The 26968-nt window shown below is 46.7% G+C and overlaps 1 protein-coding gene across 2 annotated transcripts in view; it reads right to left on the minus strand.

Moving 5' to 3' along the window:
- Nucleotides 1–26968, minus strand: part of MTMR8 (myotubularin related protein 8) — a 483391-nt gene that overhangs the window by 60413 nt on the left and 396010 nt on the right. For both annotated transcript variants that reach the window (XM_085608281.1, XM_085608282.1), the window contains 2 exons: nucleotides 4813–4947; nucleotides 489–615 (listed from right to left, as the gene is read on the minus strand). In XM_085608281.1, coding sequence (XP_085464407.1) covers nucleotides 489–615; nucleotides 4813–4947 — 262 coding nt within the window. The remainder of the gene's footprint in view (nucleotides 1–488; nucleotides 616–4812; nucleotides 4948–26968) is intronic.

The following is a 26968-nucleotide window of genomic DNA, read 5'->3' on the forward strand; positions in this document are numbered from 1 at the left end:
GAAAGCAAGCCGCAAAGGAGGGATGCAGCTGGTGGGTAGCCCCAGGCAAGGACATGGCAGTTCACAGCTTCTACACTCTGCCGATGCGTAACACGCAAAACAGAAAAGGACTACATTAAAGGAGTTGTTTTTTTTAAAGATCCTATTAAAAATAGAATCCTTGACAAAAAAAGGTGACAAGTACCAGCTGGCAAAGTGTTGATGAAGTGTACAAAATGAACAACTGATATGCATATCACTATATCCGTTTTTATTTTTTAAAATCTTATTTTAGGCTTCTTATTTTAGATACTTTTTTAAAAACTCGGATTAAAGCACAGTAAAATCAGACATTTTTCTGAAAAACAAAGACAGCAGATAGTCTCTTATGACCAATGTATCTCCTCATTACCACATGTACATGTAAATCGACAAGGCGGGAGGTATTCGAATTGACATTGGTCTAAAGGAAATCTATCGCATGAGATGCATGTTTGGGAGGCACTCACGTCTTCTAGCTCCTTCTCGTCGGTGTGCAGCGTGCTCTTCTCGCTCACGCAGCCCAGGAGGCGGTCCAACACGGACTGTCTGGGGTGCATCCCCTTGTCGAAGCGGTTGTACATCCCACACCAGAACCTGGAGACGGGACAGAAAGGACATGAAGGCAGTGGCGGCCCACGCATATTAACAGTGGTGGTTAGGGGGTGGAAGGGGACGAGGGGGGCGAATGGGAGAATAATAAATAAAACGTACCTGATGCTGCTTCTGCCGCTTTGGAACTCCTCTGCTTCCTGGTCCCAGCAGCCCCTGGGACAGCATCAGAAACTCCCTGTGCAATCCCTGTGCTGCTCTCATGCTGCATGAGAGCAGCGTAGGGAATGGCCTGAGCAGGCTTGTTTAAAGCTCGCTCAGGCATAGGGAGTCTGTGCTGTTTCTCCAACCTGGATGTGCAATACAGATGGGTTGGAGAAACCTAACTGTGCATAACTGTTTTGCCGATCTAAGATGGCCGGCCAAACAGACAAGCACAGTTAGCAGTGCACATTAATCCAACCCCCGCTCCCCCCCCCCCCACCCTCCTATGGCACAGCCCCGCCCATCCCCACACACTCTGGCCAGCCAGCAGCTGAAAAAAGAAATGATAGTTTTATTTTTCAGCTGCTGGTCCCTATAGGGGACGTGTAGCCCTTGACTTCCACTCTTCCGGGAGAGACATCTGAACTTGGAGAGTTAAGAAAAAGAAATTGCAGCTAAAGCAGACTTGAAAAACAGACATCATTTTGATGATTAAAAGCTTCCTTTCGAAGTTTCAGCTCCCTTGGTCACAGATAAAACATTAGTAGACTTTCCTGCAGGGAATCAGTTGACTAGAACATCCTTCATGAAGTCCAGTTCACACTGACCGACATGTATGAACTTACTTTGGAAAACAGTTAGAAGACTGGTGTTTAGAAATCCTTTTAACTGGAGGACTAATTGCCCCAATCAATTGGTGTCTCCTATATACATCTGTGTCCTGATGACCCCGTTTTCAATAATCTAAACCCAGGGGTCGAAAAGTAAAAAATAAAATAACATATGTGGACTGTTTTTCAAGAAATTGATGGTGGATAGACACTCGCTCAACAGCTTTTGATCTCTAACACTGTATTGTCCCTATCAGCCACATGTATATATTTCTGTACATAGCATGTACGTACTTTCTGCACTTATAGTTACTTTCACCGCGCCGTCACCCCTTTTTTGGAGCACATTATGTTTTTTACAGAAAAAAATGTGTTACTTTACATTGTAATGAATTGAAACAAAGGTTCATCAAACCAGAGAAGTAACAAATGAAATAAATATATAACTGAGTTATTTGTGTTAAAGGTGTTTATACCCCCTTCTTCACACTTTGCAGTGGAAGTCAAGGGCTACACTTTCCCCATAGGTACTACCATTTTGCTATTAATTAGCTCGCCCAGGTCCCTGGGTTACTGGGTTGCCCCTTTTGTTTCCGAGTGCTGGGCCTGTGGGCCGATATTCCTCCGCAATTGCGGAGGAGCTGCCACTACATTAACGTGAGGTGTGTCACCAACAGGGAAGCCGGTTCAGGGTGGTCTTGGCAGTGCCCGTTACTCGTGGGGCCTGCTTTAGACCTCCTTTGATTTAATCTTACTCCTACAGAGGAGGCCTGCCTGATCTAACTGGGCTTGTGACGTCTCTACAGTCATATGAGGTTTCCAGTTTAACCCATCTATTACGGACCAGATCTTCACTTCCCAGCTGAGAATCCACGGAGTAAGCACCTGAAACAAAACACTTCCATGTATGCCATTTCTAGGGGCGCCTTTAAACTCCGAGGCTGTTACGGGATCACTCCCTAACGGAAACTTTAAAATATATGTTTTTCATTGGGAGCACAAATATGGCTACACATCCTCCCACACATCAGCATAAAAGTATTATTTTTAATAAGCTCCAGTGATGTTCTAGTTAGGCCATTTCATACCGCGGTAGACACCAGGATGTTGTAATTACCAAAATTATAGGCACTCAATTTATTGACTTTGGAAGAGTGAAAACCTACATTAATGATGCTGGAATCTGACCATTTGCTTCAACTTATTTGACAAATGTACTTAAATTGTGATCGTAGGTGTCCATCATGGATATCAGTATTATATTTGAAAACAATACACTATCTCCACCTACGTGCGGGATGGTGGAACATTTTTATACAGAGCAATATTACATTCAAATAATGCTTTATTGGCAACCGAAAAACAATACAGTAAATTGGCTACTTGAAGTGTCTGTTGGCCTTCTGGTGACGGGGTGGTCCATGAAACTACTGAAATGGTTTGGATGTTTACTTGTTGCCAAACATATGCAAAGGTACTCTTTTCTCCTATATTTGGTTTTGTCACAACAGTACCAAATTGATACTCCTTATCAAGTAACCGTTCTGAGAAGTGTTTGGTTTACAAGAATACTTAAAAATAGCTTTCAGAAGGTAAGAGACAGGTTCACTGAAACACTTTTAACCCTCTGTGAATAGCTGTGTCTTACCCCAAACATGAGCACACAGCAGTAACTTCTATATTTTCAGGAGTGAAGCATGTCCTTATGGAAATGGACACCCGATTGTTATCAGAGAGGGTTCACGAGAAAGTAGAGTTATATTTAACTACTTTTTCTGACAGATGCTATAGCTCCTGTTTCCATGGAAAATGCAGGAGGTTACATTTGAGCATCAGTTCCAATGAATTCACATACATTTGCACTGTACTGAGTTTAACTTTAAAGGGAGATAATTTCTTCCCCAGGGATGGTCATTTTTGAGGCTCTGTAAAAAACATAAATCAATGGAATGGTGGGGAAATGGAGAGAAAAAATGCCACACTTCTTAGTGTCAACAGCAACAAACAAAAAACGAAGTTTTTTAAAGTCAACAGCAACAAACTACAAGGTGATGGAACAAAGTCTTGAATTAATATCAGCTACTGGCGATCGCTCAGGGCCACATTCCAATCCATCATTTTTCACCCACCATGACACTCTAAACAGAGACCTGCCGTATGCAAACCAGTCTTAGTCCTGCTGCAATAGTAACATTGCAGCCTGAAATACGAGGCCAGGTCCACTATGGACGCCACCACAAGGAACCCCTGACTGGTTTCTAGTCAGTGATGTAAAGCTTCAGTGTTATGGCACAGTGAGCAAAGAACCCTACTTGGGCGTCAACAGTGAGGTAAAATTTCCTCCATACTACGGTGCAGTGAGCACAGAACCCTACTTGGGCCTCGTCAGTGAGGTAATACTTCAGTACTATGGCACAAAGAGCATAGAAGCCTACTTGAGCCTAGTCAGTGAGATAAAGCTTCAGAACAAAGGCACAGTGAGCATAGAACCCTACTTGGGCCTCATTAGTGAGGTAAAGCTTTAGTACTATGGCACAGTGAGCGCAGATTTCTACTTGGACCTTGTCAGTGAGGTAAAGCTTCAGTACAAAGGCACAGTGACCACAGAGCCCTACTTGGGCCTCGTCTGTGAGGAAAAGCTTCACTACTATGGCACAGTGAGCACAGAACCCACTTCTGGGATACCGGTCATTCTTAGGGCATCAACAGCAACAAACAAGGTGATCAAAGGGCTGTTCCCATCAGAGCAAGACCAAGGCTGACTTGCATATTGCTGGCTTATGCCTGAGGTAGCAACGTGGGTAAAAAAATGGTATGAATTGGGATGCGGTGTAAGTTAATACCAGTGGCTAACACTATTTCACAAGCTCCACCCATACTCTTTTTGGTTTTTGTCTGTGGAATGCCCTAAATGCAACCAGCATGCACAGATAAGGATCCAGTGCTCATCGCACCACAGGACTCAAGCTATACCTCACTGATGAGACCTAACTAGGCAGAACCAGTCCGGGGTTGCTTGAGTTCCCATATGAAGTCACCTCATCTGACAATGTGGGATGGACTGTTTCCATTGGAGCAGGACCATGGCTAATGTGTGTATGTCTGGTCCTGAGGTGGCAACGTGGGCAAAAAGCAGCTTGATCATTCAATCAAGGGTGCAGAATGAGCCTTCCTGTGCTTTGACTTAACTGAGATCTGGTTAAATTAGAAAAACCTCTATTACTAGTAAAGAAAACTGAAAGGCTGATGTGTACATACATATCATGTGCACTGCCCAGGTTTCCTACCCCACATCTTCCACACACCTATATTCACTCCTCTGCATTCATCTCCATTGCCCCTCCCCTAAGGTTCGGTACCATTTTGTCTAGTATTTTGGTAAATCACCTGCAACAAATAAGACCGAAAGCTAAAACCAAAGACTTACTTGAAACTAAAAGGCAGTGTGTTTGGTTGGAGTGCCCCAAGTGTTAAGGGAGAGGAGTCTTTGTACAGAGGGTTCAGGAACTCCTGTTCCTTCCGCAGGAGGAAAGGCCACAAGGAATGAGTCTTTTCGAAGATTCTGTGGAGAAAAATCCAAGCTTCTATTTATTCCAACAACTGAGAAAGAGCTTCTAAAAATATACCAATCCTAGTGAAAATAAGAGACATGAGTTGGCAATTCCACTGAAGTAAGCAAACACCCACACATAAGTGATGACACGCTGCTCATAGAGTGCATATAATGTCCAACTTGTTCAAATGTTTAACAATGGATTAGGTGGCTGGCACATTCTTTTCATTTTCTTAATCTTACTTCCTCTCTTCATTGTTACAGTCATCCGCTGCAGTATTTTCACTTCACACTATCCTACTACACCACCCAACAAAACTGAAAAAAAGAACTATTTGAACTTCAGATAATACTGTGCAACCAGTGTGACCAATCGTGGCAGAGCCAGTAACCCTACCTTCAGACATTTCTACAGTCAGGTTTATTCACACTTATCAGCTATATGCACATCAAAAGGGCTTCAAGATTATGGCAAGTCGATGTGGAAGGGTGGATATTTTGAAAGGTCATTGCTGCATTATTGGCAAATAAAAAAAAACCGCCAAGATACAATAAATATTCTCATGAATAATTACTAATATAAAAGAAGCTGTGTTGTGGCTTGGCGTACACACTTCCTAAACAGTACCAACCAACTCCTTCCTGCTAGAAACTTCCAGGTTAAAGAAAAAAGACCTCTGCAGGCACCTTCTCTGGATCTGCCCAGAGAATATGGAACTCACTGCCATAAGAGATCAGGTCAAACCCTTCGGCATCCACCTTCAAAAGCATTTTACTGGAGAGATTCCTAACAACATAAGTCTAGACTTGCCTATATCTATCCAAGGGGTATCATCCTGAGGAGGCTCAGCAATCCCAGGAATCACATGCTAACATGCCCTGACAAGGGGGGGAAGGAGAAATGAATATCATATCCTAATATGTTGATTTCTTATGTTATGTAATTTTGACTGTGATGAAACAGGATCACTTGAATACTGGATATTGAATGTCATTAAACTGGATCTTGTTCGCTATTAATGAACAAGTTACTTACCTTCGGTAACGATGTATCTGTAAGAAACATTAGTAATGATAGATTACTTACCTTAGAATATCCCCAGGTGTTAGACTGGATCTGGAACGTTTTCTCGTCAGCAGTACCCCTGCGTGTCGGTAGGTGGCGTCGCGCGGCTCCGCATCCGTCGTCGGGACCGTGATCACCGGGATGACGTCGCTGCCAGTACTTGGACGCCACCCACGCGCGCCGACGTCAGTTCTGTACACGACTTTCCGCACCAGGAACGCTGAGCCATGTAAGATACTGACCACTGGTGCCTTGAAACTAGGGCCCTGAAAGGTATAACCTTAACCCTAGAAATCAGTTCGCAGAATGGGGAGGATGGGTGGGGCAGTAAGGAATCTATCACTACTAATGTTTCTTACAGATACATCGTTACCGAAGGTAAGTAACTTGTTTATCTGAAAAAAACCCGTAGTGATAGATTCCTTACCTTAGAATAGATACCCCAGCAATACCAATCCCGGTGGTGGGTCTGCTAACCAAGATCACACCAGGAAGTCCTGGAGAACAGAACTGCCAAAAAAGCAGTCTCTCCGGACTTGGCTGTCCAGGCAATAATGTTTCCTAAACGTGTGTAATGATGCCCAAGTGGTTGCCTGACAGATGTCTTGCAGGGGGACACCCCATCCCAAGGCAGTAGTTGCTGCAGTTGCTCGAGTGGAATGAGCACGCAGCCCCACGGGAGGCTCTTTTTTAGCCAAAGAATAACAGGCTTTGATGCACAAGACAACCCAGCAGGATATAGTCCTCTTGTGCACCGCCCGACCTTTCTTGGTGCCAACGTAGCCAACAAAAAGTTGGTCATCCACCCGGAACTGTTGTGTGCGGTGATGGTAAAATGAAAGTGCACATTTTGGGTCCAGACGGTGGAGCCTTTCTTCCTCTCTGGAAGGATGTGGAGGAGGGAAGAAAGTGGGCAAGGTAACAGTCTGCCCAATATGAAAGGCCGTGACAACTTTTGGCAAAAAGGAAGGCTGGGGCCTGAGCACAACCTTTTCCGGATGAATGGAAAGGAAAGGAGGTTTACAAGAAAGAGCCTGGAGCTCACTCACGCGCCTAGCGGAGGTGATAGCAACCAGGAAGGCAGTCTTCAGAGGCAAAAGATGAAGAGGGCAGTTGCGAAGAAGCTCGAAGGGAGCGCACATCAGATAGGTCAAAACCAGATTCAAGTCCCACTGTGGCATCACAAACGGAATAGGAGGGAAAAGGTGTGTAATGCCTTTGAAAAATCTATTAACAACAGTGGACTTGAAAAGAGAGGGCTGATCAGGTAGCCTGAGAAAGGCCGAAATGGCAAAAAGATAGCATTTGATAGTGCCCAGAGCAGAGCCCTGCCGGGCCTAAGAAAGAAGGAACAAAAGGACCTCGAAAAGAGGAGCAGAAAGGGGATCCACAGCCTTTGCTGTGCACCATGCCACAAATTTGTTCCACCTGCAGGCGTATACCACTTTAGTGGAGGGACGCCTGGCTGCCAGAATCACATCACAGACTTTAGGAGGGAAGTCAAAGGGAATCAACTGCCGCCGCTCAATCTCCACGCAAGGAGGTGGAGACTGGACAGGTTCGGGTGCAGGACCGTCCTCTGTTGCTGCGACAGAAGATCCTCCTGAAGAGGCAAACAAATTGGAGGATCCACGCTCATACTGAGTAGCTCGGGATACCAGACTCTTCGAGCCCAGTCCGGCGCCACAAGAATAACTTGGGCCCGGTCGTGCCTGATCTTCTTCAGCACTCTGGGTAGAAGTGGTATAGGCGGAAAGGCGTACAGTAGACCGCAACTCCACTCAGGACGATAAGCGTCTCCGAGCGAGTGCCGCCTTGGAAATTCCAACACGCAGAACTGAAGCCATTGCGTGTTCTCTTCGGTAGTGAAAAGATCTAACCAAGGCTCTCCCCACTGTTGAAAGAGACCTTGCGCCACCTCCGAGTGAAGACGCCATTCGTGATCCATCATGCACCTGTGGCTGAGCTCGTCCGCTCTGGCATTCAACGAACCTGCCAGGTGTTGTACCACCAGGGAAATGCCCTGATGTTCCAGCCATGTCCAGAGGCGCAGAGCCTCCTGACATAGGGTCCACGACCCCACCCCACCCTGCTTGTTGCAATACCACATGGCGGTGGTGTTGTCCGTGAACACCTGCACTACTCTCCCCTTAACAGAGGGAAGGAATGCCTTCAGTGCAAGACGGATCGCCCAAAGCTCCAGAAGGTTGATGTGGAGCTTGGACTCCGCCGGAGACCAGAGGCCTCTGATCTCCGCCTCTCCCATGTGGCCACCCCATCCTAGGGGGGGGGGGAACGCATCCGTCACTACCGCATGCTCTGGTTGGGGAAGGAAGAGGGATCTGCCTCTGACCCAACGGTGGTTCTTGAGCCACCACTGCAACTGATGTGCAGTGCCCTCTGAGATCTGGACGTGTCCGGACAGGTCCCCCTGATGCTGCGCCCACTGGAACTTTAGGTCCCGCTGCAGAGCCCGCATATGCCATCTGGCATGGTTGATCAGCAGGATGCAGGGGGCCATGAGGCTCAGCAGCCTCAGGGTCATCCTGACCAAAACCCAGGAAAAGGGCTGAAAGGACGGAATCATAGCCCAAATGTCCCGGACTCGTTGTTCGGGAGAAGAAACCCAAAACTGCGCCGTGTCCAGAACCGCTCCGATGAAAAGGAGCTTCTGAGAGGTTACCAGGTACGACGTAGGCACGTTGATAGAGAACCCCAGCAAATACAAGAGGTCGGCCGTAGTCTGGAGGTGAGAGACGACTGCCTGAGGCGAACCCGCCTTCAACAGCCAGTCGTCGAGATAGGGGAAGACTGAAACCCCTGATCTGCGCAGATGAGCTGCGACCACCGCCATCACTTGCGTGCTCACCCTCTGGTGAGCTGGAAAGGCCAAAATGGAGCACGGTGGACTGAAAGAGCTCGTGGCCAACCATGAACCGCAGGTAACGCCGGTGGCCCGGCAGGACGGGAAAATGAAAGTAGGCGTCTTGCAAGTCTAACGCTACCATCCAGTCTTGCGGGTCTAGGGCAGACAAGACCTGAGCCAATGTGAGCATCTTGAACTTCTCCTTCCGGAGGAAGCCGTTGACGTTCCGAAGGTCTAAGATAGGACGCAAGCCCTGGTCCTTTGGAACCACAAAGTAGTGGGAATAACAGCCACGACCTACTTCGGGCGTCGGAACGCGCACGATGGCTCCCTTGGACAAGAGGGCTGCAACTTCCTGCTGGAGAAGTTCCAAGTAATCCCCCGACATGCGGTAGTACTGAGGTGGCATGGCTGGAGGGGTAGTCTGGAAGGGGAGGGAGTAGCTCCTTCGGACAATTTGTAGCACCCACTGGTCCGATGTGATGGTGCACCAGTGGGGGAGATGATGGCGAATCCGTCCGCCCACTGGCGTTTGATGGGCCTGAAAGGACAGACTAGGAGGACAGACTAGGAAGGTTTTGCAGTGGATGCTGCGGGGGTGGAGGTGGACTGACCCGCCCGCTGGCCCCCTGAACCGCCTCGACGGTTCCCACGTTCGCGCTGAGGTTGTTGCTGTGCCGGCCTGTGGCTCTGCGAACGTAGTGGGGCGCCCCTTCCACGGCCACGAAAGGAGCGAAAAGCAAAAGGCGGAGGAGGCAGAGTGCCCGCGAGTCCTTAAAGTGCTCCAGCGCACTATCTGCCTTATTGCCAAAAAGGCGAATGCCATCATAGGGCATGTCCATCAGACTATTCTGGACGTCCCCCGAAAAGCCAGTTCTCAGCCAGGCATGGCGCCGAAGCGCCACCGTTGTGGAAATCACCCTGCCCAGCGAGTCGGCGGTGTCAAGCCCACAACAAATGGTGAACTTAGCTGCGTCTCGCCCAGCAGCAACAGCTTGGGTGAGTACTGTCTTGACCTCCTCTGGACAGCTAGGCAGCACCTGCGCAAGCGTGTCCCACGGAGCATGGGAGTAACGGCCCAAGAGGCATGCGGTGTTCACCCACCGCAGCCCTAAGCTGGCAGATGAAAACAGCTTCTTGCCAAGCTGCTCCAGCTTCTTGGATTCCCTATCCAGAGGTGCGGAAGGGAACGCGCTTGGGGACGCAGAGGCCCGGACAACCAAGCTCTCAGGAGTAGGGTGTTGACAGAGAAAGAGGGGGTTGCCCGAAGCCGGGCGATGGTGTCGGGCCACGTTCCTGTCCACAGGAGCCCCTGTGTTGGGCCTGGACCAGGTGCCCAAACGTACGTCAGAAAGTGCGTCATTAAAGGGCAGCAAGGGCTCCGAAGAGGTTGCCGCCGGTTGGAGTACTTCTGTCAGAATGTTTGTCTTGACGGCCACTGTAGGGAGGTCGAGGTGGAGGGCCTCGGGCGCCCTACGCAACACCACAGCGTAACCTGCTCCTTCCTCCGTAGCCACGGAAGGAGGAGACAGCATGCCAGGGTCCGGCGAGGTGTCAAGACCACTGGCTTCCCCCAAATCCTCTGCCCAGTCCGGATCATAAGCACAGTCCTGTGCGAGAGGGTCCTCAGACCCCTCCCAGTGCTCCCTTCCTCCGAAGTCTGTAGAACAAGCTGAAAATACGGAGGACGGACATAGGGAACAAATCACATTGGCACCAGAATCGGCGTCGGTCGACGTCGATCTGGCTCCGTGTCCGGTTCAGGGCTAAAATCGGGGACGACGTCGTCCCGAGGAGCGGGCGACGTCAGAAGGAGTGCCAGTGGGGTCGACGTCGGTGGAGGCGTGACAAGGTCAACCGGCGTCGATCGGGGTCTGTTTCCGGATCCCATGGGGGCCTGCGGCGCCGGAGCCGTCGGCGACACCGGAGCCCGTGGCGATGGAACAACAGGACCCCAAGTCGGGCCCTTGGGGCCCGGAGGCGCAGACGGCCCAAAGAGTCGGGTCATGGCAGTAAGCAACTCTTGCACCTGGGCAGGTGTCGCTGCCGGACCCTGGAAGGGCGGTTAGGCCGGCGGCGGCGTCACAGGCTCAGCCGGAGCCGCAGGGGTGGGACTGCCCGCACCTTCAGCCGCGTCGGCGCGACGAGCGAGGGGAAGTCAAAGACCGACAACGCTTCTTCGGCTTCTTTTTGGAATGCTTCGACTTACCTGACCCCGAGTACGAATACTTGGATCCAGAAGAATGATGGTGACGACTCCGCGACCGGTCCCTCGACCTCCCACGGGACCGGGACCTTGAACGGCGCGGAGCCGACTCCCGGACTTCCGGCAACTTTCAGGAGTCGTGGTCGCCCCCCAGGCAGTAGAGAGAGAGACTCGGTGTGGGTACTTCACAGACATCATGTGGTGACAGTTGCCACAGTTCTTAAACCCGGGCATCCATATGGCACGAGGAGTTGATCGACTCAAGAAAAATAGGAGACAAAAAGCCTCAAAAACTCAGTCAAAAAATGACTTGGGGTACTAGCTCTTCCCGGATCTGCGCTTGCTGGAGCGGAAAAAGAAAGAACTGACGTCAGCGCGCGTGGGCGGCGTCTAAGTACTGGCCGCGACCTCATCCTGGCGACACGACGCCGACGACAGATGTGGAGCCGCACAACGCCACCTACTGACGCGCAGGGGTACTGCTGACAAGAAAACTTTCCTGATCCAGTCTGACGCCTGGGGATATTCGAAGGTAAGGCATCTATCACTACGTGTTTCTTTCAGATAAAACTCTCGAAATAAATAAACAGAATAAGTACTTGGTGGTACCTAAGCATGCCAGTACACACAGGTTGTTAAGAGGTACACTGGGAATTACATTTACAGGGCAGTCGGTGTTGATAGTAAAGCACATTGGAATAGGCTTGCCTTATTCGGAACAGGTTGAAACAAGCTATCAGTGGTGGAGGCACATTGAGGCTCAGTGTTACATTGCTAGTTCTGCTTGTACTTTTGGGTGGAAGTACTGTACCATGATGGGTGAGTGGCAGTGGGGAGGAGGGAGGTGGCTTGACAGGGATGCCTGAAGGGCACAGCTTCACGTTAGAGCGTGAGAGCTACAATGGTGAAGGGTGCCCGTGCTCATGGTTTGAGGATCTCAGGTGCAGAAGGAATGTGAACATGAGGTCAGCAGCTCTGCCAATGTGGAACTGGGATTATTATAGGTGCGAGACAGTTCGACTACTCTCAAGGACAGTCATTCCGAAGGAAGTGAGCATGTGCCTGATTTATGTCAGACTTCCGACTGTGTTGGATCCAATAGGATGATTGCATGGAGAGAAGGCGTCCATGCTTAGACAGCTTTCTGTCTCATACCCTGTTATGAAGTGGTTGGAACTGGAGTAAAGTAAAATTGAGATGAACAAAAGATATACTGCCTTTGGATTTCTTGTTTTTAAAGTAATTTGAAATGGTCTGTTGTCGTGAAGAAGGATCCAGATTTGTCAGCAGGATTCAGCGGAGATAAGTAGATACTATACAGGAATTTACTTTGGAAGGGCCAGCCCACTACAGGATCTGGAGGTAGTTATCAGCACTAAGAAATGGCAGACCTGTATGAAAACTTTTCATCCAACTCAGAAATCCCAGCATTTGTGCACAGATTTGCATCTGAGTGTCCTCAATATGCAAATGTGCCCCATTCATTGGGCACCATATAAAATCAAGTTGTGTGTGCCAATAATTCTTGTGCAGACGGTGAAGCATGTCTGGGCGGCTCTGCACCTTTCAGAGCCAACATATTGGAACGTTTATATGTCTTTTGAGTGTAGAATTTGTCTACAACATCTGACAGACCGGCACACACACTGCTGTTTGATAAATCTGTACATTGGGTGAGTGGCACATAGCCTTTGTATATACTCTACACAAAGAGTTTGCATGTTGGATCAGTACATACATGTTGTAGCAAGTTTCACTTTGACCAGGGTGTAATCAGTATCATGCATTTCATGCAGTCCACTGAGAGATGCCAAGACCGGGACAACACTGCACACTGATTCAGAGCTGTTAAATTATACAAGTAGCAGTGCTGACCTGTTAATTGTGGTTTCCTGCCCCACCTTTGTTAAGGTGTGGTGTGGAATGCACACAGTAACACAACTTTCACTATTTCTATCCATTTCAAGTAAATCAGCTGTGAAGCAGAAACAGCAGACAACAGTATTTAATGCATACTTTTTTTTTTTAACCAGAGTTTGATGGTATGTATAGGCTGATCCAATACCCATGATCTATGCACAGGTCTTGTTCCTTAATTGAGTACTAGCAGCACACCAACGTGGCTTCATCATCCCGCTTGCTCCCCTCTCATGTCAGTAACCATGTGGGGGCAAAGATGTATAGGACGAAGAATGTGACAGTGACATTTATGGAAATGTATCCTCTAAATATGCAATGGTGAGGGTGAAACATGTTGAGCCAGAGAAGTCTGTTTCCATCCTTGTAACTGGGTTACTGTTGTGGGGGTGGGGGTGTTACATGGATTGTATTTAGTCTCTATTTTAGTTTTCTTTTTAACTTAACATCTTCCGAAGATGGTGAGTTAACCATGTTTTTTTCACTAACACAAGAATATCCCATGCCCACATTTCTATTTGGTAGACGTTCTGTAGCCTGCACAGTTAGATCCAGGGACACAAATACTAGAATGCAATTTCCTTGCTTTATTATGTCTTCATGGCTTACTTCAGACTAAGTAAAGATGTTTTTCTAGGACTATCAGAATGAGATAAGGCAGATGTTTTATTATTCAAACTGTGTCACTTTTGAATTCGGTGAGAGGCACTTCACAACAGAGTTATTATGACTGCTGCATAGAGCTGTGAATGAGATACAGCCCTGACATTCAACCCTACTCAAGCAGTAACCAAAATTCTTGTCAGGGTGAAACACAAGCAAACCCCAAATTAACTTGTACTTAACGCTTTGGTAGCTTGCGCAAAAGCAGTAAGGCTAAACTTAAAGGCAATGTATAAAGTATTTACGCAGCACTTCAAACCGTAATAAAGTGTAAACACAAGAAAAATTCCACACCAACTTAGCAAAATAGAGTAAACTTTAATAAATTATTTGAGACCAAAACAACAAAAATCAAATTAATAAAACCGGAGATATGCAATTTCAAAGATTTAGGTAAAAACAGTGCATAACAGCATAAAGCTCCAACTGTGGGTATCTGGTCACAGTGAACAGGGATAAAGTTACAAGTTCAGGCTGACTGTGATGGAGCGCAGGCTAGATACTGGGACCAAGTTAGGCCAGCTGAACAAAGTACCTTAAATTCTAGTGAGTGGTCTGCGCGGTGTCGCTTTTCAAGGCTACGTCGACCCAGTTCAGTGCCAAGGAGCTGCAAGGTCCGCAATGTGTGATCCTGTGTAAGGTTGCGCACGCTGCGTCAGTTATGATGGAGCTGTGCGGCGAGGCTTTGTAAGGTTTCATGGAGAGCCACATCGGTTCTGATGGGCTGGCAGCTGGGTGGCGATGCTTTATGTACCTTGGCGTCAATTCCGTTGAGGCTTCCAGGTGTGCGACGAGGTCCGCAGGGATACGCGTCACTCTACATTAATTGAGATGAAGCTGGTATGAGGCTGTGCAGGGCTTTGCATCACACCGGATTTAGTGAAAACCACAGCTGGGCTGACAGAGCACCTTTGGGCCGACTTCAAAGGGTCCAGGACTGGGGTGGTATAAACTGGGATGGGGCAAGCCTCACAGCAGACATAGTCCATGTGCTGCGTTCAAAGTGGTTGAAGCCTTTTCTGTCTTTGAGGCTCTGATCAGGAGGCCAGCCAGCTAACCCCGAGTCACTCTGGTGGTTCTGGGTTCAAGATGCAGATCCAGTCCTTCTAATGCAGGCAGCAGAGTAGCAATCCTTGTTGCAGAATAGCAAAGCAGTCCTTCTAAGTCTGCCATAGGTTCAAAGGAGAGATGGGTCTAAGGGTCCAATATTTATTCTTAGTGCCAGCTTTAACACAAAAGAAGGGTCTGTAGTTTTCCACCCCCAGAGGTGTTTGGCATTTCCTGTCTCTACCCTGGCCTTTCCCGGGTCACAAAAACATAGTGTCAGACTCTTTGCGAGTGTGCTCAGGCAGAGCCTTTATGAGGTGCATGTGTGGTAGGTGACAGCTGCTCCCCCTCATCAAGTCAGAGATGGCCCATGCTGCCATCACTCATTCACCCTTTGTCTTACTGTTTAGGAGCAAAACACAAAGACCAACTGCCAGCTACACCTAGCCATGTGACCTAGGATACAGGCAAAATGGTTAGGACAAGAAAATGCAAACTTTCTAAAAGTGCCTACAAGGGATTCACTTTAGAAGTCGGACAATTCATGCAATGATATATCAAGGTCCTAGCCGGTAACCTGCAGTTAAACAATCTCTAATTCAATTTTCAATTTCTTACCAAAAGATCTACAAAAGATACTAGTGAAACGTGTGTGAATTCTTCATCAATCAAATTTATGTAATATGAGTATAAAGGGTACAAAAGGATAGAAGCAAACACGCAAACACAAAAATGACCGAGGTTTACAAAGAAATTTTGTGCTAATAATACCTCAGAGTCATTATTGCAAGCATCTATTCCAAACAAAAATACATAAACAAGAACAATGAGTCTGAACAAAACAGAAAACACTTTCTAAAGGAAAATGAAACAATAAGGAAATAGATGAGGTTGTCCACGTTTTGGTCTTGTTGGTGTATGCATCCATTAGACCATCTTCAGGACGATGAAATGGGCTGTTGTGAGACCCCTGTATTAGCGAAATATTCAATCAATATATACATCAATGAAAGTTAAAACTAAAGAAGAAAGTGACACACCCGTGAACAAAAAGAAGTAAACAGTGACTTGCCCTATAAGAGTTCAATCAAAATGTGCAAAAGAATTAAAACCACACCCTACCGAAAACAATGAGGGGTGAATACTCCAACCCAAAAGAAAGAAGTAGTGAAAACGGACTGAAACCACAAACAGCCTTCAGAGGGCACTGAAGGAGGAGACACAGACCAAGAAAAGAGGTTTAGGAAGTTGTGGTGAATAAAAGATGAATAATTAAAAACTTACTTATGAACATTCTATTAGGAATGTCCAAACATGATTGAATCTGTAGATTAATAAAAACTTCCTGGCCATTTACACGGAAAGGGAAGAAGCTATAGAATTAGTAAACTTGCAATCTAGAAGGAGAAAGTAGACATAACTTCTCAGTTACTAATCTGTATACTTCAATGACTAGCACAACGTGTCCTACATAGAACTGCGAATGCATAAACATCAGTTGCAGTAACATTGCAACAGTTCTGAAAAAACATGGAACAGGATGTTATACCCATATTGATAAAAGTGATAGATAAAACGATAATCGATCTCAGTATGGTTCAGTATTCTAAAATTGTATAGAGAGACAGCAAGGATGACCACCTGGCATGTAGAGACTAGGCTACCACGTCTCTCATCCAGTGCTTAAGTAGGTCAAATACGTTTATAAATACTATGTCGCATTCGATATTTAATACAATAACTGTAACATCTCTCTCTGAGGATCTCAAATAACAACTTTGCAGTTACTGGATGCCACATAGAGTGACCCATTATTTCAAATACCTGAAAAAATATTGCTATATTTTAGTGAGCTTCTCAGGCTATAAGACTCCAATTTAGTAAGTTATAAAGATTGGCTGAGAGTTCACAATCATATGCTCTATTTTCTATTCGTGCCTAAGCTAATTATATCGAGCGTCCCTGTAGGAGAGTAGGGTCTGCTTTCTATGTTCACCCCCACTTTTTGCTTTTGCTTTACTGGTTTTCGACTTAGATGTGGCTGTGGGCCTGCTAATCAGACCCACAGCCCTGCTGTTCTCTCTCTAAATTACTACTATGTACTTTAGGTGCATAACCCATTTGGATAGGATCACCTTATTGGCCCCTGTACAGTGTACCCTAGGTACCCAGGGCATAGGTGTACCCTAGGCCTACCAGGGGCTGCAGCATGTATTGTGCCACCCCTGGCCTGGCCTTCCATTTTGACACAACTGGCTGATCACTCAGCTGGGGCAAGGTCGTGTAATCACCCCTTGCTTAGGTGTAGTATTCCTATACCTAACTTGCATATATACACATGTGTACCTATCAGTCACTCCTATGGCAGGCCTTGACAATCCTGGAGGCAGAGTGCTTGGTAACATGTGAGATGGTGCTCTAGCAGGAGCTGAGCCTGTCTGCAGCTTTCGGAACCTTGTCCTTATAGCTGTTCTATGATATAGCCTACCATATACTCTTAAAGTGCCTTATAATCTTAGACGGTTATGGTAACTATGGTTTGGCTTTATCAAAACATGTCGTGTAAGGTGTCTAACACTCGGGAATAATACCCCCATGCCATTTCTGGACATGAGAATATTATTCCCCCCTTCTAGAGGGAAAGACATGTTAAAATCATACTTCAACTGTTAGCCTCTGACCAAAGCCTCAGCATCACAAAATGGATGCTGCTGCCACGACACAAGTCTGACCTCCTGCAGCTGGGAGTGATCCCAGCCAGGGAGGCCTGGACAATAGGTTTCCTGCTTGGGGAGGTGCTAGCACCTCCCCAGACAGCCTTTAGTGTATTGGGGCAGGGTAGGCTGAAAGGAATGAGACATGCCTGGGGCACACAAGGTGTTCCTTGCATAGTCCAGTTCAAACCGGCGCTGGGGCACTCCAGCCCCAGCTCTGGCGCTAAACTGGACAAAGGGAAGTGGGTGTAACCACCCCCTCCCAGGTCCCACCCATAAGGCGTGACCTAGCAGGTATCCCAGCCCCCCAGATTAGTATAAGAGTGGGAGTTGGGCCTCAAGACTTTAGATTATCCTGAACCTGCAAAACTGAACAGAAACTCTGGACCTTCGACATTCGACGAAAGAAGAAGACTGAAGAATCTCCCATGTAGCCAAGGAGTGGCTACCCTGTGCAAACAGGCACCATCAAGTGACTACCCTTTGCTTTGTGAAACGTTCGACGAGGAACCGACTGCAGAGCCCGACCAGAGCCTTGATTTCCAGACTTCTCCGACCCTCATCCACATCTGCAGCAGAGCTGAGATCCGTGGAGGCGACGAGCGACGTGGGACCGGCTACCTGGGAAAAGTGGCTAGTAACTTACAGCGCAGCTTCTGAGGTACCCTCGAAGTTGTGCACCGGGGATTGAGAAGCCCCAACCCCAAGCACCATCTGCACCGAAGACCAGCCCCCCACACTCCACGAGTCCTGCGTGGGGCCCTTCAGCATTTTCCTGCTTGCCGCGTCTGTCCGGTTGCTTGCCCGCTGGCTAGTGGCCTTTGTGACGACGCTCCCTGAAATCTTCTGCGCTGGTTTGGCTCCTCCAGACTGGCTCCCGCTTCTCTGCAAAGAAGAAGCACCCCAGACCTTCCTGGTCTGCACCAGAAGCAAGTCCCTTGTTCTTCGTGGGTTCCGCTTGCCAAGGCTTGGTGAGTCCTAGTCCAACTTCGACGCCGCCGACAGCAAGAGCCTTCGTGGGACAACTCGCCTCCTGGTCCTGGTCGTCCTCGACGCTTCCTGGTCCTCCTGGCTGCAGCGACAAGCTTCACCTTCACCTGCAACTCTTCACGACATCGCCTGGTTCCTTCCTGGTTCCACGTGGTCACTGGCTAGTGACCTTGACTCTGTCCCTTCTGCTTGCAGGTTTCTTCTCTTCTTGATCCCAGCCTTGGGATCCACCGGACACTCTTCACTGACTGCCTGTCAGCATCTTTCTTCAGGCATCCATAGGAGTCGACGACGAAAACGACGCATCTTCACCCCTATGCACCCGCGCCTGTGGGCTAGGTAACTTGGGTACTCCGGTGCTCATCAGGATAGTGACTATCCTAGTGTCTAGTTTTCAAGTCTCAACTTCCTAGCTACTCCGGAAGTGTCCTAAATCTATCTATTTCTAAACTGTAACATTGCTATTGACTTTTACGCATTACGCGTGAGTGTTTCCACTCTGCACACGAATCCCGTGGGCCTCCCACTTCCTAACTAACGCTAGTGTAGTGTAGCCCCAGCGATTCCCTAGGCCTAGGCCTATTCTATTTCCGTGACAGTGGTTCTTATACCACTTATTTAGTATATGGTTTGCGTGGCCCCTAGGGCCTAACTGTATTACTTACCTGTGTGACTTACTGTATGCATTAATAAGACTGTGTTGTACTTACCTCTAAACTCATAAAGAGTGCGGAGGGTTTGCTTAGAATAAATACACTTTATTTTATATATATATCTGTTGTGGTGTCCTTTCATTTGGTATTCAAGGGATTATATATGGTATCACAGCTGGCTTCACATGCCATTCAGAGTTTAGCCTAAGACTGCTCTTGTCCATGCTACCACTAGGATAGCTGGTCTATAAGGTTGACTTTACAACCAATCACCATAAGGGTATTTGGACTGATATAAGGTGTACACTATAACTAGTGACATCATACATCAGGCCAACTTCTCACAGTCCCCCTACAGATATTTTCACACAATCGTAGTTATTGGTGTCTAATCAATTGACCCACTATTTTATTATATCTCGAAATGTTGCCTTTATGGTTTAAAAAGCTTACCAAATGTAAAGGCTTAAATACAATCGCCATAGTCAATTTATTGGTGCTTGTGCTCGCAAATGTCTATGAAACAAGATAACAAAATTTCATCATTATGGTATGCTCTAGCCAAAATCAATAAAGAAATTCCAAGCAATGTCGAAATAGCAGAAAATTTCTGCATGCCTAAACTTACCGAATAAAAGACAGAGTGAAACTCCTCGGACACACCGCTAACACTTCAGTCGGCATCTGTCAGAGTATGAAAGCAGGACCGCATTTTAAAAGACTTCTCAACTGAGGTAAAGGGCGGACTGAATAGATGCTACGTCCAGGTTGTTTACGGAACGGGGGCCATCTTGGAATATGCAAGGCATATTTCACAATTACCGATAAACGTCTAAGTTATTTGTAAACAGGCGGCCATCTTAGAATATTCAGGGGATATTAAAAAGCTACAGCTCGCCTGAACCCGGTGTAGAACGGGTATAAACCTTTCAAGGTAGAAAAAAGGAGCGTTCTGAAAGATTTAACCTTTTTACATACTGATACTACAGAAGCAGTAATACTAAATGCCCTCCAAAAAACATAAAAGGAGACCATATCAAAAATCTTGCATCCCTAATGCAAAGGTGTCATAGTCCTAGTATTATTTAATTATAAACCATGTATGAATTTTTAAAGGGGACTAGTATGTGCATGTATTTCCTGTTGTAAATTATAGCAACATGTAATCAATCTGGGGGACAGAAGAGCGGATATTTAAAGAGGTCCTGTTCCCATGCTCCTCAATGAACATATACACACTGGGTTAACAGTTCCTCTGTTAAGGCATGTATGTGGAAGGTGTCACTCTATGCCAGTGGTGTTGTCGCTGGGAGATCTGAATTTCAGATCTTAATGCCCTCACACACCTGTTAGGGTGTCATGCTTCATCATAGAGCGCTCCTCGTCGGACCGGCGCTGCAATGTCCAACGGGCCTGGTGGCTACTTTGGCGGAGTTCTTTTGATCGGAGATCGTTCGATTTCAGAGCATAGATGACACAAAACATGTCGACCTTATAAACTCACTAGCCACCTAGGTACTTTACGTCCTGCTGGGGGCACCACTGTTTTTTACTCAGTCCCAGTTTTTTTAATTAAAATATTCTTAGATCTGGAGCCTGTTTTAAAATTCACCTACTCACGTTATTATACACATAGCACTAGCTGCCCACATTCACCTCTCACATACGGCGACCTCAGATCAAAAGAACTCCGCCAAAGTAGCCACCAGGCCCGTTGGACATTGCAGCGCCGGTCCGACGAGGAGCGCCCTATGATGAAACATGACACCCAGCGACAACACCACTGGCATAGAGTGACACCTTCCACATACATGCCTTAACAGAGGAACTGTTCACCCAGTGTGTTTTCGTAAATTAAAGCGAGCCAAATATATTAGCAAAGATGTACTGTGCTGTAACTAAACAGTTACCTTTCTTCTACTCTGCGACCGCCTTGGGTGCCGGCGATTGCACCTATTCTAATCTCATATTCAGGAAGTTATAGAGATTATGGACATTGCAATGCGTATTGAAGGATGTGAAGCCCTTCTGAAAAAGACTGACAGCATCATAACATGTGGAAGTCATAGAAAAGGCCAGTGACAGAGTATAAAAGATGACAGTTTAAAACTAAGGATCAGTTATAAAGGATCTTATACAAAGAAACAAATAAATGTGATATCAAACTTGTCTTCTCATAACATTTCTCATCAATTATGGAAACTAGACTTAATTGAATAAAAAGTCGTATTCATTAGCAGTATCATCAGTGTCATGTCAACAAAATAAAAAGAAAGCATGGACGAACCTATGTTCAAGATGTTATACACATAGTTGATACAAGATCTCATCAAATATGAACCAACTGCGGGTTTAAATTATTGACAGCTGTCTTATACATATGTATACATTCATGTTTCAGTAATTTCAGGAAAGAGATGGCTTTTAGCTTCAGATAGCAAATTAAAACATGTGATACAAAAAGATCTTACTGCAATGCTAGGCAAATCGATAGAACACTTTCATACATTAATAAAAGGTAAAAAATCTAAGGACCATGAAATTAGAGAGTACATGCTAAGGAGTGCCATTCTGTTGCTGAATTAAGACCTTTGGCTATATTGTCTGTACGACATATCCATTGGTTTTCTTTCAATGTAAGAACATGGTCAACGTTGGTTTGTCTTTTCGATGGTTTGACCACTTCCACCACCCACCAAGACATGTCTTTGTCTGTATGATTGGTCCTAGTGTAGTGTTCGACCAATGGTGCAATTTCTACCCTGCATCAAATTCTTGATTGATGTTGAAGAATACGCTTCTTAACTGCTTGTGTGGTTTTGCCCATATAGTGTAAGCCGCATGGGCATTTTATACAATAAGGATAAGTTACTTACCTGTAATCCTAGTTCTCTTCAGGGGTATCCTCATCAAAGTCACTTGAATATTCCTGCCCATGCGCGGGGACCCCGGAATACATATAAAAATTATATATGAAAACACAATATACATACATACATACAAAATACATATATATTTTATTTTTAAAACAACCAATGCAGCCTTCCACACATAACTGGCTAGGCAATGCTGTAAACATTATCTTTGCATATATCCAAATAAAGTAGGGAAACCAAAGGACACTTGAACTGCTTTTAATGAACAGCAGAAAACATGTCTCTGCATTGAGAAAAGAAGCAGGTAGGCTGCATTGTAACTTCATTAGCACAAAAAGCTGAAAGCCAATACAGTAAAAACAAAAACTGGCACAGTGCCTTTCAGGCAGCCATGACCGCTAGCTTCCCATCATGCCTCAGGGGTGACAGTTAGGTCAGTTGTTCTTTGCGGAGACCCGGAAGTCGAGACACAAAGAGATAAACAACTATGGTTCATTTGCCTGGGGAGGTGGGTGGGTTGCTTATGACTTTGATGAGGATACCCCTGGAAGAGAACTAGGATTACAGGTAAGTAACTTATCCTTCTCTTCCAGGGGATCCTCATCAATAGTCGTAAGCACTTGAATCGAGTAGCAAGCCCATCCCCTCTTCCTGCGGGCAGATGAGAACCATAAATGACAGCAACATCAAAGAATACCATTCAAAAGACTTTAGCATTGAAACAAATTCCTCAAGGAGGCTTGGCCTACTTGAGTATCTGCTCTGGAATCAGAGTCGAGACAATAGTGTCTCGTAAAAGTATGCACCGATTTCCAAGTCGCTGCCTTGCAGATCTCGGCCATCAGTACATTGTGTAAAAAAGCCACTGTAGCTGCTTTTTCCCTAGTGGAGTATGCTTTGGGAGAAACCAGAAGGGGTTTATTTGCCAATTGATAAGACAGCTTGATGCAAGACACTATCCAACTGGAGATGGAACCCTTGGAGGCTGGGAAACCGGTCCTGATGGCTCCATAGTTTAGAACAGCTTATCAGGTTTTCTAATTGTATTAGTTTTATCTAAATAGAATTTTATAACCCTCTTAAGGTCTAGGGAATGGAGAGACCTTACTGCTGGTGTAGATGGATTGGGAAAGAAAGAGGGCAGAGAAATCGCCTGGTTGACATGGAAATCAGATACCACCTTCGGAAGGAAGGAGGGGTGAGTCCTCAACACTACCCTGTTGTAATGGAAAACCGTGTAGGGTTCTTTGGAACAGAAAGCCTGAATCTCGCTTACTCTACGAGCTGCGGTAATAGCCACCATGTACTCGGTTTTCCATGTAAGGTGTTGAAGGGTAGCCTTATGAATAGGTTCAAAAGGAGGACCCATCAGTTTGGACAGAACCAGGTTCAATTCCCAAGGAGGAGAAGGAGGTCAGACAGGGGGGAAAACTTTATTCAAACCCTGAAGGAAATCCTTAACCACCTGGAGCTGGTAGAAAGAAGGTTGATTAGGAGACTTTCTGTAGGCCGTAATGGCAGCCAGGTGAACTTTAATGGAAGTATATTTAAGACCTGATTTGGCCAAATGCAGGAGATGCAGTAAGATTACCTCCTCTTGCCCCCTGTTATGTTGAAACTCATTACGTACACACCACAAATAAAATCTCTTCTACTTAAAAGAATAGGAATTTCTCGTGGAAGGGCTTTTGGAATCCGTCAAAATGTTCATACAGTCCTGAGGGAGATTTAAGTGGCCGTACTGGAGGACCTCAGGAGCCATGCTGCCAAGTTCAGTGAGGGAAGGTTGGGATGATGAATCGTCCCGTTCATTTTGGACAGAAGGTCCGGGACACTCGGAGAGGTGTAGCAGGTACCACAACTGCCGTGGCCAGTCTGGTGCTAAGAGAATCGTTCTCGCCCTGGAGCGTGTGAGTTTGGTTATCACCTTCGGGATGAGAGGAAGAGGCAGATAAGAGTAAACAAAGGTTTCTGACCAGTCAATCAATAGGGAATTCCCTATCGATCCTGGTCGGTAAAATCTTGATGCGAAGGCGTGGCATTTTTTGTTTCATTAGTCTGCGAAGAGATCGACTGTTGGACGACCCCATTGTAGAAAAATGGCCACCACCACTTTGTCGTTTAATACCCAGTCTTGCTGATCTTCGAAGTGGCGGCTCAGGGAATCCGCCTGTGAATTCTGATCTCCTGGTTGATGAACAGCTGTGATAAAGAGTTGTCTGGCCAGGAGCCAATGCCAGATCGCTTGCGCCTCCAGGGACAGAGGGCGAGAGTGAGTCCCCCCTTGCTTGTTTAGATAGTACATGGTGGTCGTGTTGTCCGTTTGTACTATAATGAACTTCGATTGTATCGACGGATAGAAAGCTTTGAGGGCTAGATGTACTGCCCGCAGTTGCGCATGTTTATATGATACGATTGTTCTTTGTTCGACCACCTGCTCTGAGTCTGTAGAAGACCCATTTGTGCTCCCCAACCCTGGAGAGACGCGTCCGTGATCAGGGTCTGCGTAGGAGGAGGCTGGTGAAAAGGTATTCCCAGGAGGGGTTTCTTCGATGATTCCACCAGGGAATGGATGCTTTCGCAGCCCGGGAGAGAAGAATCCTGTCTTCCCATCGTGCCGACGTTAGATCCCATTTGTCCTCCAAGTCCTGTTGAAGAGGTCTCATTCTCAGTCTGGAGTTGGGAACCAGAAAAATGCAAGATGGCATCGACCCCAGAAGTTATGCAACTTGTCGAACTGAGGGCTGCTGAACTTGAAGAAGGAGATTGCACTTCTGCTGGATTGATAACTGTCTCTCCTCTGAAGGAAACACTTTTCCTACGCTAGAGTCCAGAGTAGCCCCTAAGTAGTGAATTCTTTGCGTGGGCTGATGGATTGATTTCTCCATGTTCACATGAAGGCCCAGGAGACGCAGTAAGTTTAGGCATATTCGATAGAGGGCTTTCACCATTTGAGGCGATGAGCCCTTCAGAAGCCAGTCGAGATATGGGTAGACAAACAGACCTTGTCGACGTAACGCCGCAGCTACCACTGCCATGCATTTTGTGAACACTCAATGTGCAGATTTCAGGCCAAACGGTAGGACTCTGTACTGATAATGTTTTGCTCCTACTAAGAAGTGTAGAAACTTTCTGTGCCGTGGAGCAATCGGGACATGGAAGTAATCGTCCTGGAGATCTATTGAGCACATCCAATCCCCTTTTTGAAGATGTGGATATATTTGATGGAGCTAGAGCATGCAAAACTTCTCTTTTTGGATGCTTTTGTTTAGTAAACGTAGATCCAGGATAGGTCTCAAACTCTCCTTTTGACCCTTCTTCTGCACCAGGAAGTACCTGGAGTATACCCCTTTTCCTCAGGATGCGTTGTTAGGCCTACGGTTTCAAAGCTGTAAGGCACAACCAAGAGGGCCTTCTTGGGCATACCCCATGTGAATATGAGTGAGCAGCTAAAGATGCCCCATCAGCTGCCGCACTTATCACTTGGTTGGCCAAGAGGGCTCCCTCTTGGAGTATCTCCCCAAAGTCTTGCTGATCTTCTTTGGGCAGTCTTTCTTTGAAGCGTTCTAGAGAGTAAACACAAGGAGATAATGGACGGAGTGCTGAAACTTTTCAGACACTCACCCCCAGTCACAGATCTGGGTTAAATCCATCATCATTCTTTAGCTCACTTTGCCACTTCAGATCAGACCCAGCTATATGCAAATCAGTCTTGACCCTGTGCCTCATGGGAACACTCCAGCCCGAACTGCCAAGCCAGGTCTTCTCTGAACCAGAAACAAGCATCCTGGGACCGGTTTCTGGGTAACACCCTTCATCAGCTAGGCTAGCTTGAATCCAGTGGCAAAGTGAGCAAGGGACCCACGTCTGGGCATACCCTGCCAACTTAGGGCAAACAAAAATAACACAAGGAGATAATGGACGGAGCACTGAAACTTTTAAGACACTCCTCCCCAGTCACAGATCTGGGTTAAATCCATCATCATTCTTTACCTCACTTCGCCACCTCAGATAAGACCCAGCTATATGCAAATCAGTCTTGACCCAGTGTCTCATGGGAACAGTCCATCCCGAACTACCAAGCCAGGTCTTCTCTAAACCGGGAACAAGCATCCTGGGACCGGTTTCTGGGTAACACCCTTCATCAGCCAGACTAGCTTGAATCCAGTGGCAAAGTTAGCAAGGGACCCACGTCTGGGCATACACTGCCAACTTAGGGCAAACAAAGCAAGTCCAACAAAGAGTCCCACAACTCTCTATCATAATGGCCTAACAGAGCAGCTGCACTGGAAACCTTCAAAGAGGCTGCTGCAGAGGCGCAAGGTTTCCTCCCCCAAGAATCTTGGGCTCTGCTCTCCTTGTCCGGAGGGACCATTGAGAAAGAGGCCACCGCATGGGTCTTCCTTGCAGCTGCAATAATCACAGAGACCGGTGAAGGATCTGACCTGAGGAACAGGGGATCTTGTTCTGCTGGTCTGTATTTCTATAAGATCCTTGCTGGAGCCGTTTATATTTTAGCTGGAGTAACAAAAACGTCCATCACTGGTTGTAAAAGACCAGGAATTAGTGAAAGCAAAGCCTCGATGAGGACCTCTGATGCAGAATCTCAAATATAACAGATGCAGATGTCTGAGGAGCAGACATCTCTATGTTTAGTTTTTGTGCTCCTCTAGCTAGGACATCATGGAAAGTGTAGATGTCATCAACAAGTGACTCTGGAGGGAGGAATGTCCGTAAGAGTGGGAGAATATTCCCTCTTGGAGGAGTGTGTCAAGGAGGACGACCAGGAGGGTGATCTTCGTCTCCTATGACGTCCATGAGAAGCCGATTTACGTGGCGGAGACTTATTCCTCTGGCGACCCCTGGATGGTGTGGTGGGTAAATGGTCAGCTGCCTGCACCAGTTGAGCCAGAGGGGATCTGTGCAGAGGACTTGAATAGTCCAATGGCTGTTGACCTAAGTTGAAGGCTCTTTCTGCCAATGATGTACCGGGAGAAGCCACCTGGGAAAGAGGTGAACAGAGGGAGATCCG

This window comes from Triturus cristatus, chromosome 5_2 (genome assembly GCF_964204655.1).
Source record: "Triturus cristatus chromosome 5_2, aTriCri1.1, whole genome shotgun sequence".
Classification (NCBI taxonomy): Eukaryota; Metazoa; Chordata; class Amphibia; order Caudata; family Salamandridae; genus Triturus; species Triturus cristatus.